The sequence below is a fragment of the Phalaenopsis equestris genome, unplaced genomic scaffold (assembly GCF_001263595.1).
Source record: "Phalaenopsis equestris unplaced genomic scaffold, ASM126359v1 Scaffold001146, whole genome shotgun sequence".
NCBI lineage: Eukaryota > Viridiplantae > Streptophyta > Magnoliopsida > Asparagales > Orchidaceae > Phalaenopsis > Phalaenopsis equestris.
In genome coordinates, this window is record NW_018165585.1 from 605915 (window position 1) to 616354 (window position 10440).

The 10440-nt window shown below is 34.3% G+C and overlaps 1 protein-coding gene across 2 annotated transcripts in view; it reads left to right on the plus strand.

Annotated features, from left to right (window-relative positions):
- The first annotated feature begins 582 nt into the window (after nucleotides 1–582).
- LOC110033356 overlaps nucleotides 583–10440 on the plus strand; it is an 86003-nt gene continuing 76145 nt past the window's right edge. The window contains exons 1-3 of one of the 2 annotated variants that reach the window (XM_020737293.1): nucleotides 583–646; nucleotides 2009–2213; nucleotides 2299–2370. In XM_020737293.1, coding sequence (XP_020592952.1) covers nucleotides 2013–2213; nucleotides 2299–2370 — 273 coding nt within the window. In that variant the 5' untranslated portion in view covers nucleotides 583–646; nucleotides 2009–2012. Of the gene's footprint in view, nucleotides 685–2008; nucleotides 2214–2298; nucleotides 2371–10440 lie in introns of both variants that reach the window. The other variant, XM_020737292.1, reaches the window with a different exon arrangement.

The following is a 10440-nucleotide window of genomic DNA, read 5'->3' on the forward strand; positions in this document are numbered from 1 at the left end:
TGGGCTCGTTGGATTAGTCTTATCGAGACACTCGATTTGGCTATAAGCTCATCAGATTCGGCGTTGATTTAATTTCCAAATATGCCCAAAAAGACTCTAAAAACAGTTTAATGACTTGATATGAGCTCGATTTGACTCGAATTGGACTAATTTCGAAACATTTGGGTCCATATTGTTGAGTCGGTTAGTTTCACTATAAGTTCACTGAAACTCAAGGTCTAGATGACACTATGACTCTCAATTGAAGTTTAAATATTTTTTGCTTAAAAGAATATCTTGAAATTTATGTCATATCTCTAGATTCATTCTGAATGTTGAAAATTAAAAGATAAAAAAAAAACATTTTTAACCTTTTAAAATAGAAGGCTAAACCATGCATATTTACATTAATTGCATAAACAACACACCATCTCTTGCTTGCTCTTTGAACCTCTCCATATTAGTCTTCTATGTTTCTTGGCTTAAGATATCCAATCCCCAGCTTGCACGTAAGTCTTCTTTTTCTTCCAGGTGGTTATATTGGCATATTTTAATTACATATCTTACTCGAATGGCGAAGAATAAATTTCATTTCCAATGTCGAAAGCTGCTCGCCAACCATTTTCTCAACTTGTTCCTTCCGTCGTCGCTTACTCGCTTGTGTTCAGTTGAGTTCTTCTTGTGCTGTCATTCTGTTTTTTGAAGGTTTTTTTCTTGGTCTCTTTTACACATTTTTATTGTACTTGACATATTTGCTTCTCACATATGTACAGATTTTGTAGTAGATGTTCTTAATTTTACATTTCCTTTTTTTTTTATATTTTCATTCCATCTCTTTCAATTTTACAAAACCAAAATGAGCCAACCTTAGATTTGTCGAGTAATATGTGTTGTTGAATTCTAGATTGTTCTGCGAAGCACACCAAGAAATAGAATTAGAATTAGAAGGTAGAAGAGAGAGAGAGAGAGAGAACAGATGGGATTACTTCGGATAGTTCATTAGCTCTTTATTGTAGAAATGACCTCCTATTTATAGACTTAATAGGCATGAAGTGTATAATTACTTGTTTGCCCCTATCTGATTAAGGACATCACGTCATATTATGGTCATAAAAGAATGAATGAATAAATAAATCGATAAATATATTTTTTGTTGATCATTTCACGTACAATTCTAGTCAAAAAAAAAAATAGTCTAATTTTCATTGTAGTTGACATTTTTACATATTTTGTATTATGCGTCTCTCTTATTTCTTTTTTTTTTTTTTTTTCATTTCAACTCTTTCAATTATTCAAACCAAAATGATCTAACCATAGTTTTGGTTGAGTAAAATGTACACTCTTTTCTTGTTCAGCTTTTCACCAAGTTATTTTGCGCACTTAAGAAGTTCTGCTGACTGATAAAAAATGGGAACCGAACCAATGCAAACTCTCTGATTGCTAAATGAGCTAATAACTTAAATATTAGCCATCCCTTTTTAAAAATATTAGCAAAAAATGTATTTTAAAATAATAGGAGATATTTATGTATATACCATTGAATTTTTATGAGATTTTTTAATCACAAAATAATGAAAAATAACTTAAATTTTAACTACTCAGACTGGGGAAATATTTGCGTACGTAATACCCCCATAATAACCTATGATTAACATCAAGGTTTTTGGAAGGTTATTAAGGTTATAAATTAGTAGAATTAATACCACAATAACTTCCCAATAACTCCCTAATAACTGCGAAGCAGAGGTTATCGCAGGGCTATTACGCACGCAGCTCTACGTGTGTATTCAAATATTTCCCCTCAGTCTGAGTGTACGGTACTATACTCGTTAAACTCGAGTTGAGCAAATTATTGACAACGAAAGTTAATAAATTTATTCTGCACCCTAAAAAAAATATGTGGCGCTATTAATGTAAATAGAATGACCCAGATGTCATTTTCATAAATCTGTAAAATTTGAAATTTATGAATTAATTTGATTTAGTTGTTCAACATTTATAAGTTGTTAATCTTCATTTTAATTTTTAGGTAAATGGAGGATCATTTTGTGCTTCATGTGGACACCTTGCTGAGAGAATCAACAGCTGCCGAAGGAAGAAATTTATTAGCTGAAAAAACAACCAAAAATAACAGTAATGGAACAATAAATAAGCCTGTAGATTGCCGCATTTGCCATGATGAGGAGGAGGTTTATAACATGGAAACTCCATGCTCGTGTTGTGGGACTATGAAGGTATATAATATTTGATATTTTTTTTTATTTTTTTCTATTATTATACAAATGAATATATAATATAAATAAATACTTTTCATTGTAGTATGCTCATCGAAAATGCATACAGAGGTGGTGCGATGAGAAGGGAGATATCACTTGTGAGATATGCCGTCGGGTAATGTACATTATTTAGAAATATTATTCTTATACTTAAGTTTCTTTGCATTGCTATTATGCATTGATAATGTTGTGATATGAGGAGGGTAATGGTTTGATATGATTGCTTTTCAAAGGGTTATATGAATTAAATCAATATTTAATAAAAAAAGGGAAAGATTTAAGTGCATAGTATATAATTCTTTGGTATTCATATATCTAATATTTAAATTTAAATCTTTAATTATGTCAAGCTAAAATTTTTAATATCACATAAAAAATATCATTGATATTAATTATATATATGTATATGTATGTATATGTATATCTATATATATATATATATATATATATATATATATACGCCACATTTCTAGATCACTTAGTAGAACATCGGCTTTGTCCGTTATAAGTTTCCTTTGGTCTAGGGTTCGAATCCCCCCTTGCCTATGAATGAGGTTAGTACTCGAGTGGTTAGGCATATACATATATATATATATATAGTTTAAATAATAATTATTCTTAGGTAATAAAATCATTATAAATAGTACATAACATGATAATGAAGTTATTTATTTATTATTGTCAAATTCAAAATTGTCTGCAGACATGCGAAAGGAATAGAGCGCGAAGAGAGGAAGAGAAAGTGAGCTTGGTAATGAACAGTAAAATCGCATAACATTTATTCATGAAAGGAGCTCATATTTATAGGAATGAGGGATGTAAAATTATATTTTGTTCCCCTAAAAAAGTAGGTACAGTTGGAGCATTTTGGTCCATACATAATTATAAGGTCGGGAGCCTGAAATGGTGTCTGGCCTAGGGCTATAAAAAAAGCTCGTTGTTCATGAACAGTTCGTGTTCGGCTCGTCGAGGAGTTCGTGTTCGATTCATTCGTTAAACAATTTTTTTTTCATTTGGTTTATAAACAAACCAAACACAAACAGTCATTTGTTCGATCGTGTTAAGATCGTTATTATTCGAAATATAAAATAATTTAAAATAATTATATATAAAAATTTATCATATTTTAAAAATAATTATATACTCTAAAAATTTATAATATTTTTAAACATCAAATCCTATTAATTATAATCTGATTTTCAGGTTCGCCTCGTAGCTTGTATTAAATTCTATAATTTCATATTTATCTTCAAGTTCGTCTCTTAGCTTAAATTTTCTTATATTTCTTTTAGATTTATTTAGTTTTTTCTTTCAGATTTATTTAGTTTCTTGGAGTGAAACATAGTTTATGGAAGTGAAATCTCACATATTTCCTCTATGTCTGAATTTTTTTATGGATGGGATATGATATTATAGTTTTATTGTGAGTTGTGCTTCGACTATTTTGCATCAATGTTGTGATTCATACAGATTTAAGCATTAGTTTCATATAGGTTTAAACTTTTGAAAGATTTTGAACAATTCGAACAACACAAATAAATTTGTAAGATTTCGAACAATTCAAACAATTCGAATAATTTGAAGAATTTGAACATTTCAAACATTTCAAACATTTCAAACAAATCAAATCGAACACGAACAGTAACTTTGCGAACAAATTCAAATACGAGCATATTTCAAACACACGTAATTTCAAACGAACCGAAAACAAGCACGAGCTCTGTTCGTTCGTATTCGGTTCGTTTACACCTCTAGTCTGGCCGGATGGGGCCAAAAGTCTGAAATCGTGTCCGGCTGGATGGGGTCGATAGCCTGAAATGGCACTCGGCCGGATTTTGGGTCAGGCGGCCACGAGGCGAGAGGCTGATGGAATGACCGGCTAGGTCATTTCTCGTGTGACTAATGTTGAAGGGTTGACTGAGAGGTTCCAACCTACTGCTTTAGATCTGGATGGTTTTCATCATTCGTCCGACCTAGTTGTGGAAAGCCAGCAAATTCAGTCTAGTGAGGTTTGTCTCAGTAGGCTTTAGTAGGGTGGTTAAATTTTGTTCATCTCAAACTTATTTTTTTCTTGGCCCAAATGAGCTGGCCATATAGATATGGTTCCTGTAAATGTCCTTGGCGGGTCCCAGAGCACCACATCATCTTCTTTGTCGACCATCAAATCATTTTAAGGTTCGTGCAAACACATTTTTTATGTACATATTTAAGTTTATCGACTCTCTTATTCCTTGATAGTGATAGTTGTGATAAGAATAAGGGGATCTTAATTTTCAAAAAGCCGTTGATATTCAAGATTATTAAATATGCATTTATTGAACACTTCTAGAATTTCATGTGAAGACCCCTATAAATTAGGGAGAATTGAAGAAAAAATATATCTTATCTTAGCCTTCTTTGAGAGGGTCATTTTTTTTATTTTTGTCAGTCATCATGGAGAGTAGTACCGGTGAGGATGCCTGGAAGATGGTTGTTCAGGTGATGAAGCAGTGGGCGAACGTTTTGTCCGTGAGCGCGCATCCTAAAAAACCTCCAATGGCAGAAGGCAGAAGCCAGATTCTCTGAGCTGGGGGACAAAGTAGGGTCATTTGATTCACTTTTTGACCACCCTATATAGAGATCCCAAGTGAGAGAGGGAGACTTCCTACTGAAGAAACATTGAATGTTAAGGTTAACCCATCTGGAAAGTTAGTCAGCGGAGCCGTTAACTTCTGCCTGAGATCCTTCTATGTTGGTGGAAAAGCATAGGCAAGATCCTGTAGCTACAGGAATAATGATAATTTTTTACAACAACATTTTGTCATATTATCTAAGGAAATACCGCAGCTTTCGATATTTTTATCCGCTCATCACTGCTTTTTACGCTCATAGCTGAAACACTTGTCTCAAATCGACTTATATTCCGACGACATAAACTTACTGACAAATAACTGAAAAATTATATTTCATCACTTTTTTTGAGTAATTTCAAAGCGTCAGTTTTCAACAATTTACCAACAATTATTTTGTCTGCAATAGAGACAACTTCAACATCAAAAAGTGTCGCTCCCGTCGTTTTTTTAACGTATGCTTGTCATCGATTACGTGTCGTTGATGAGCCGGCTTTTATAGTCGACAAAGAAACTATCAAAAAAGTGTTGCGACCATCGTTTCCTTATGATTTTGTCAAATCAGCGGGTCAGGATTAGGCGTCGGTCAATAAGTTCATCTGCTAGTCGTCAGTTATAGCTACTAATATGTAAGAAGTATTCATCAAACCATCGGTATGACATTGGAAACCTATAGCATCAGGAAAGAAAATAGATTCTCATGTTCGTATTTACATTAACACACCTATTATCACAAAATTTATTTTACCAGTCCAAGCATTTAAAGAAGTAATATAGCATTTGAAAAGTAAATTATCCAATAAAATAATGAAAATAAAATGCATTTAATCTGACATTGATATAATACTATTCAAAGAAAAAATATATGTTCAAATGTATAACATAATCATAAAAAAAGAAAAATATCCCCCATAATCCTCCTCCTCTATTTTCTCTTCCTCATCCCCATTGCCCTTCGCTTCTTCCTTCCCCTCCTCTAATGCTGCCTGGTCACGCTGCCTCATCCACTACCAAAACCAATCTTACTTGGCCTTCATTTTAGCCTCTATGTTTTTTTCTAGCTCCAACCTCATCTTAGTGAAGCGGGCCTCCATCTTGATAGTGAATATGGAAAAACACCTGGAGACCTCCTCCTTTCGTGTGGAAGAGGTAGAACCTACAGATGCACTGGTGGAGTGGTGACCGTCGTATGCAAATGCTTGTGACCTGCCCTTCTTCTTCCCTTCAACATCCTTCTTCAATAGGTCGTACTCAGAAGAATCACGATCACAAATCGTAATATAGCCCGATGCCTGGGATCAGCTCTCTTTCAGCTGCTAGAATCTCTCATGTAAGAAAAGGTAATTACATATAGTTAGAGTTGACATGTATTAACATAAAACTAGTTCAGTTCATGAATTACCTGGGTTGCATGATGTCTGTCATCAATCCAAGACTGTTTGGGTTGCCTTCTGTGGGTACGCTTATGTATATCGGTAGTGGAGGGCTTCCATCTTATTGTCACAATCTTTTCATATAAGAAAATAGTTAAAATATATATTTGATTTACAAAAAATTTAAAGAAGGAATGAAATCTTACCACCCTCCACTTGTATTATGTATGTGGGAGAGCTGCACCAGTGTGCTTGGAGGGCCCCATCCCTCCATAGTCTGACTGTCCATTCTTCTTTGCTTGCTCCCACTTATTTTATTACTCTGAGGAACCTCAGGCCGTGAGAGGTGTGGCAAGAATATCCTCTCCAAGCTACAAAGGACACTATTGTGATTTCTGAATATCACTGAACATGTCTTGTAGGTGATCCCTGCCCTTCCGCTCCAAGTTTCCTCGGATTTATGTCTCGTGCTTAGGGTGTCAGGAGAACTATTTCTACAAAATTATAGAGCTTATGTTAGTTTTAAAAAAGAATAAAGAAAACTTAAGATATTTGTGAGCTATACATGCCACAAACTCTTAAAACCAACAATCTCAAATGGTCATCAGGATTTCCTTCTACAACAAGTGTGTTGAGTCGTACTTGCTCCAAATGATATCTTGAATGCCATGAATAGTCTGGGATGGGGGTATAACCTCAAAACAACAAATTATTAGTTTTCTAATCAATTGAGAAAATTAAATGTTTATTGTCAATGTCTTAAAAAAACATATGTGTTGCAAATAAGCTCAACATGTTGCTACCTGTCGACTCTTCCCCAGTAAAGGAAACATGGGCCTATACTGAACTCAAGCCCACTAAAGCACAGGTGGAGGTAGGGGTGGGGGTGGTTGTAATAGTGGGGTGGGGATGGTGGTCGGGGCAGCAATGAAAGTGGGGGTGGGACTGAGGCTAAGGTTAGGGGTGGGGCGGAGGCAAGGGCGGGGATGGCGGTGAGTGTGGAGTTGGGGCCAGTGGTGGGTATGGTGATCAAGTTAAGGGTAGGTGCAGGGGTGGGAGTGGGTGTCAAAGTCAGGCAACCTCTTCTGACGTGCTTCTTCATCAGATAATGTTGTGCTCCACGCCCCCCCCCCCCCCCCCCCCGGCGGGAGACCATTGATGCACAAGACCATTGATGCAACAAAAATATATACTTTTTTTAAGCCTATATTTTATACTAATTTTTTGTGATATTACGCTCTAAAGGAATGTATTTTTCATGTTTTATTGCAGGTTGATGATTTTTAGGACTTGGAGCAAAAAGAAAGTAAAAAGAATGGAATTTAGAGTCAAAATAGTGTTTGGGAGAGAAATACTCAGCGCCGACGGTGCCATTTGACAGAGAGAAAAAATTTAATTCGGGCCACGGGCGTCGACGGTGTCATCATGGGCGTCGACAGTGCTGAAGTTAGTGCAGGGCAAAAATCTAGAAGATTCGATGAATTTGGATGTTTTTTGAAGATTTATTTGATACACGTCTTGGAGAACCGACATTATGCTTTATTTAGAGTAGAAATTCATCAGAAAAAGGAGTCTGCTAGTGTGTCATTGAGTTTCCTTTAGTGTTACATTGTGTGTATTGTGTAGTTTGGTGAGTCTAAGTGTGATTTCTCCTAAGAGTTGTTGGAGAGGGAGAGAAGTGAGAGATTTCTTCTTCCTTACATCTTCGAAGAGAGAATCAAGAGTCTTGTAAAGAGAGAAAGAGTCCAAGATAAGCTACAATAATATTTCTTTGAGAAAGAGTTAAAGATAAATGGTGTTTGTTTATTATTTTTGTACAAACTTTTTTTTATTTATGAAATTTGTATTTTGTCGTATCTTTCTCATGAGGTCTGAGTAGTTTTCTTCATCTTTCTCGCTACTCTGAGATATGATGAAATGAAGAGATAATTTGGATGTGCTAATTTTAAAATATAAAATAAATTGTGATGATTTTTTCGCTCCATTCTTAATTTACTTTTTGATTTGGCTAATTGAAATGTTAACATCTGTTGTGAAACATACTACCCGGAAAATGGAGTATGAGTTTCACAATAAAGTGAGAATCGCATTCGATTCCATGAAGGAGTGTTTCATTCATGGAATTGGGTGCAAATAAAAAGGTCAATAAATAAGGAAATATATATTATCGGGTGAAAAATTGGAAATTCAAGGGTGACAGACTAAAATCCCCAATTTGGTCTTAGTGTTTAAGAGCTAAAGCGAGAGTTAGCCTTCAGGGGAAGGGAAGTGGGAGCTCTGAAGTGAGAGCCAGTATCCTCTCAGCCTAAGCACGAATTTAAAGACTAAACCTAAGATTAGCCAATGATTCTTTATAATACTTAACTGAGGGTAGAGAATTAAAATTTCTCCTATTGGGCACAAGACAAATTAAAACCATTTATCTCTCTAATTTAACCAAAAACTCATTTTGGTGGGAAATATGCTTTCTCATATTTGATAACTTCATCACAAAAATATAGTTTGGTAGTAATTGCTTAGCTTTGCTTTACATTTTGGCTTGTAGTTGGTAATTTAGTTTTTTTAGCATCCTAAACATTTGAAATTTAGTGTAGTAGATTTTCTTTATCATTGTGAGTTTCCTGATTTAAATTTCCATTACAAATTTACACCTTCCTCGTGGGATCGATATTTGGGGCTTAATCAGAAAGTCTTGTATTACTTGATAACGATACGTATACTTGCGTAGAATCTCAAAATAAATTGCTTCAATTTCTTATTCATAAATAACGAATCAAGTTTTGGTGTCGCTACAAAGCAGAGTCAACTTTATTAATTTTACAAATAAATAATTTCAGGATCAACCATCCCTGCCTCTAGTCAAAATTTACAATAAAGAATATAAATTTAATTAACTAGTGCACATAACAAAATACTATGTAACAAACTAAAAGTAGAATGATACACAATAAACATAAAACACCAAAGTATGCAGTAGAAAGGTAGATGAAGCTAGAAAGTGTAAGGTAGAACTACTAAAACTAAAAACACAAAGGTACGCAACAAACTGAAAGACAAAACTGTGCAATAGAAACCACAAGCTAGTTAAATGAAAACAGAACAGATGAATACTAAATTATTGAATGCAAAACTATAAAATATGCTCTACATACTTAGGAGACTAAAGCCTTAAATGTTTAAAGTAAATTACCATCTTACGCAGTGTCGTCTAAAGAGTGACTGGAGGATGTAGTCAAAATCTCTTCTTCAAACACATCGCCAATGTCATGCTCATCATTGAGATTAATTTCTTCATATTCACAACTAGCATACTCTAGATTGAGCTCTTCATCAATTATATGAAGTTGTAAACATAAATCTATCATTTCAGTTTCTTGATGAATGGGTTCAATGTTATTCTGAATATCAATGGTAGCTTCTGATTTACTCGAAATAAAAACTGCCTAGTCAATGTTATCTCTTTTTCTATAATGATATCAAAGATAGCAAACCTGACTCACCTGTTGGGCTAGAATGAAAGGATCAAATTTAGAATTCATTTTTTTCACTTTCACTTTTATAATTTTATATAGTTAGTCTAACATTATTATACGATCGGGTGATCAAAAGTGATAATAATCAACACATTGTAAAAAGAAGTGAACATTTTAGATAGCTCGAACATTGACAATCACTCAAAAATTGATTGATTTTAATTTTGGCTCAAATAAAGAGCAAATCAAAATAAATAACCCAAGCTACGAGCCAAAAATTTTGGATCAAATTTCTTTCAAGATGACCACAGTTAACCTCGTAATTAGAACATTAAAATCCTATAGAAGTTGTTAGAGTTGTCAAAGATTGATAATTGACTGTCGGCACTATTTTTGGTGTGAGGTTTGCCCGTAAGAAGCTGTCGGTCATCGGAATTGAAATCCCGTTGCCCGCTTCGGAAGGACGTTTTAAAAATTTTTATTTTTGAAAAAGATGAAGTCAAACTGACCCCATAATTTTCATAGTTTAAATGAAAGAGCGTTTTACCTCAAATCCTGTATCTATCCCGAAGGATGAACACAAGAATTGAGGGTGAGGCTCGATCAAATAAACTAAAGAAAGTTATGACATCCGTTTGGTCTGTGAAACCAATGTATTGGCCGACAAATTCCCCTATTTAATAGAAGGAATTAAATAGGGTTTATATTATGCTGGGTTCGGGAAAAACTT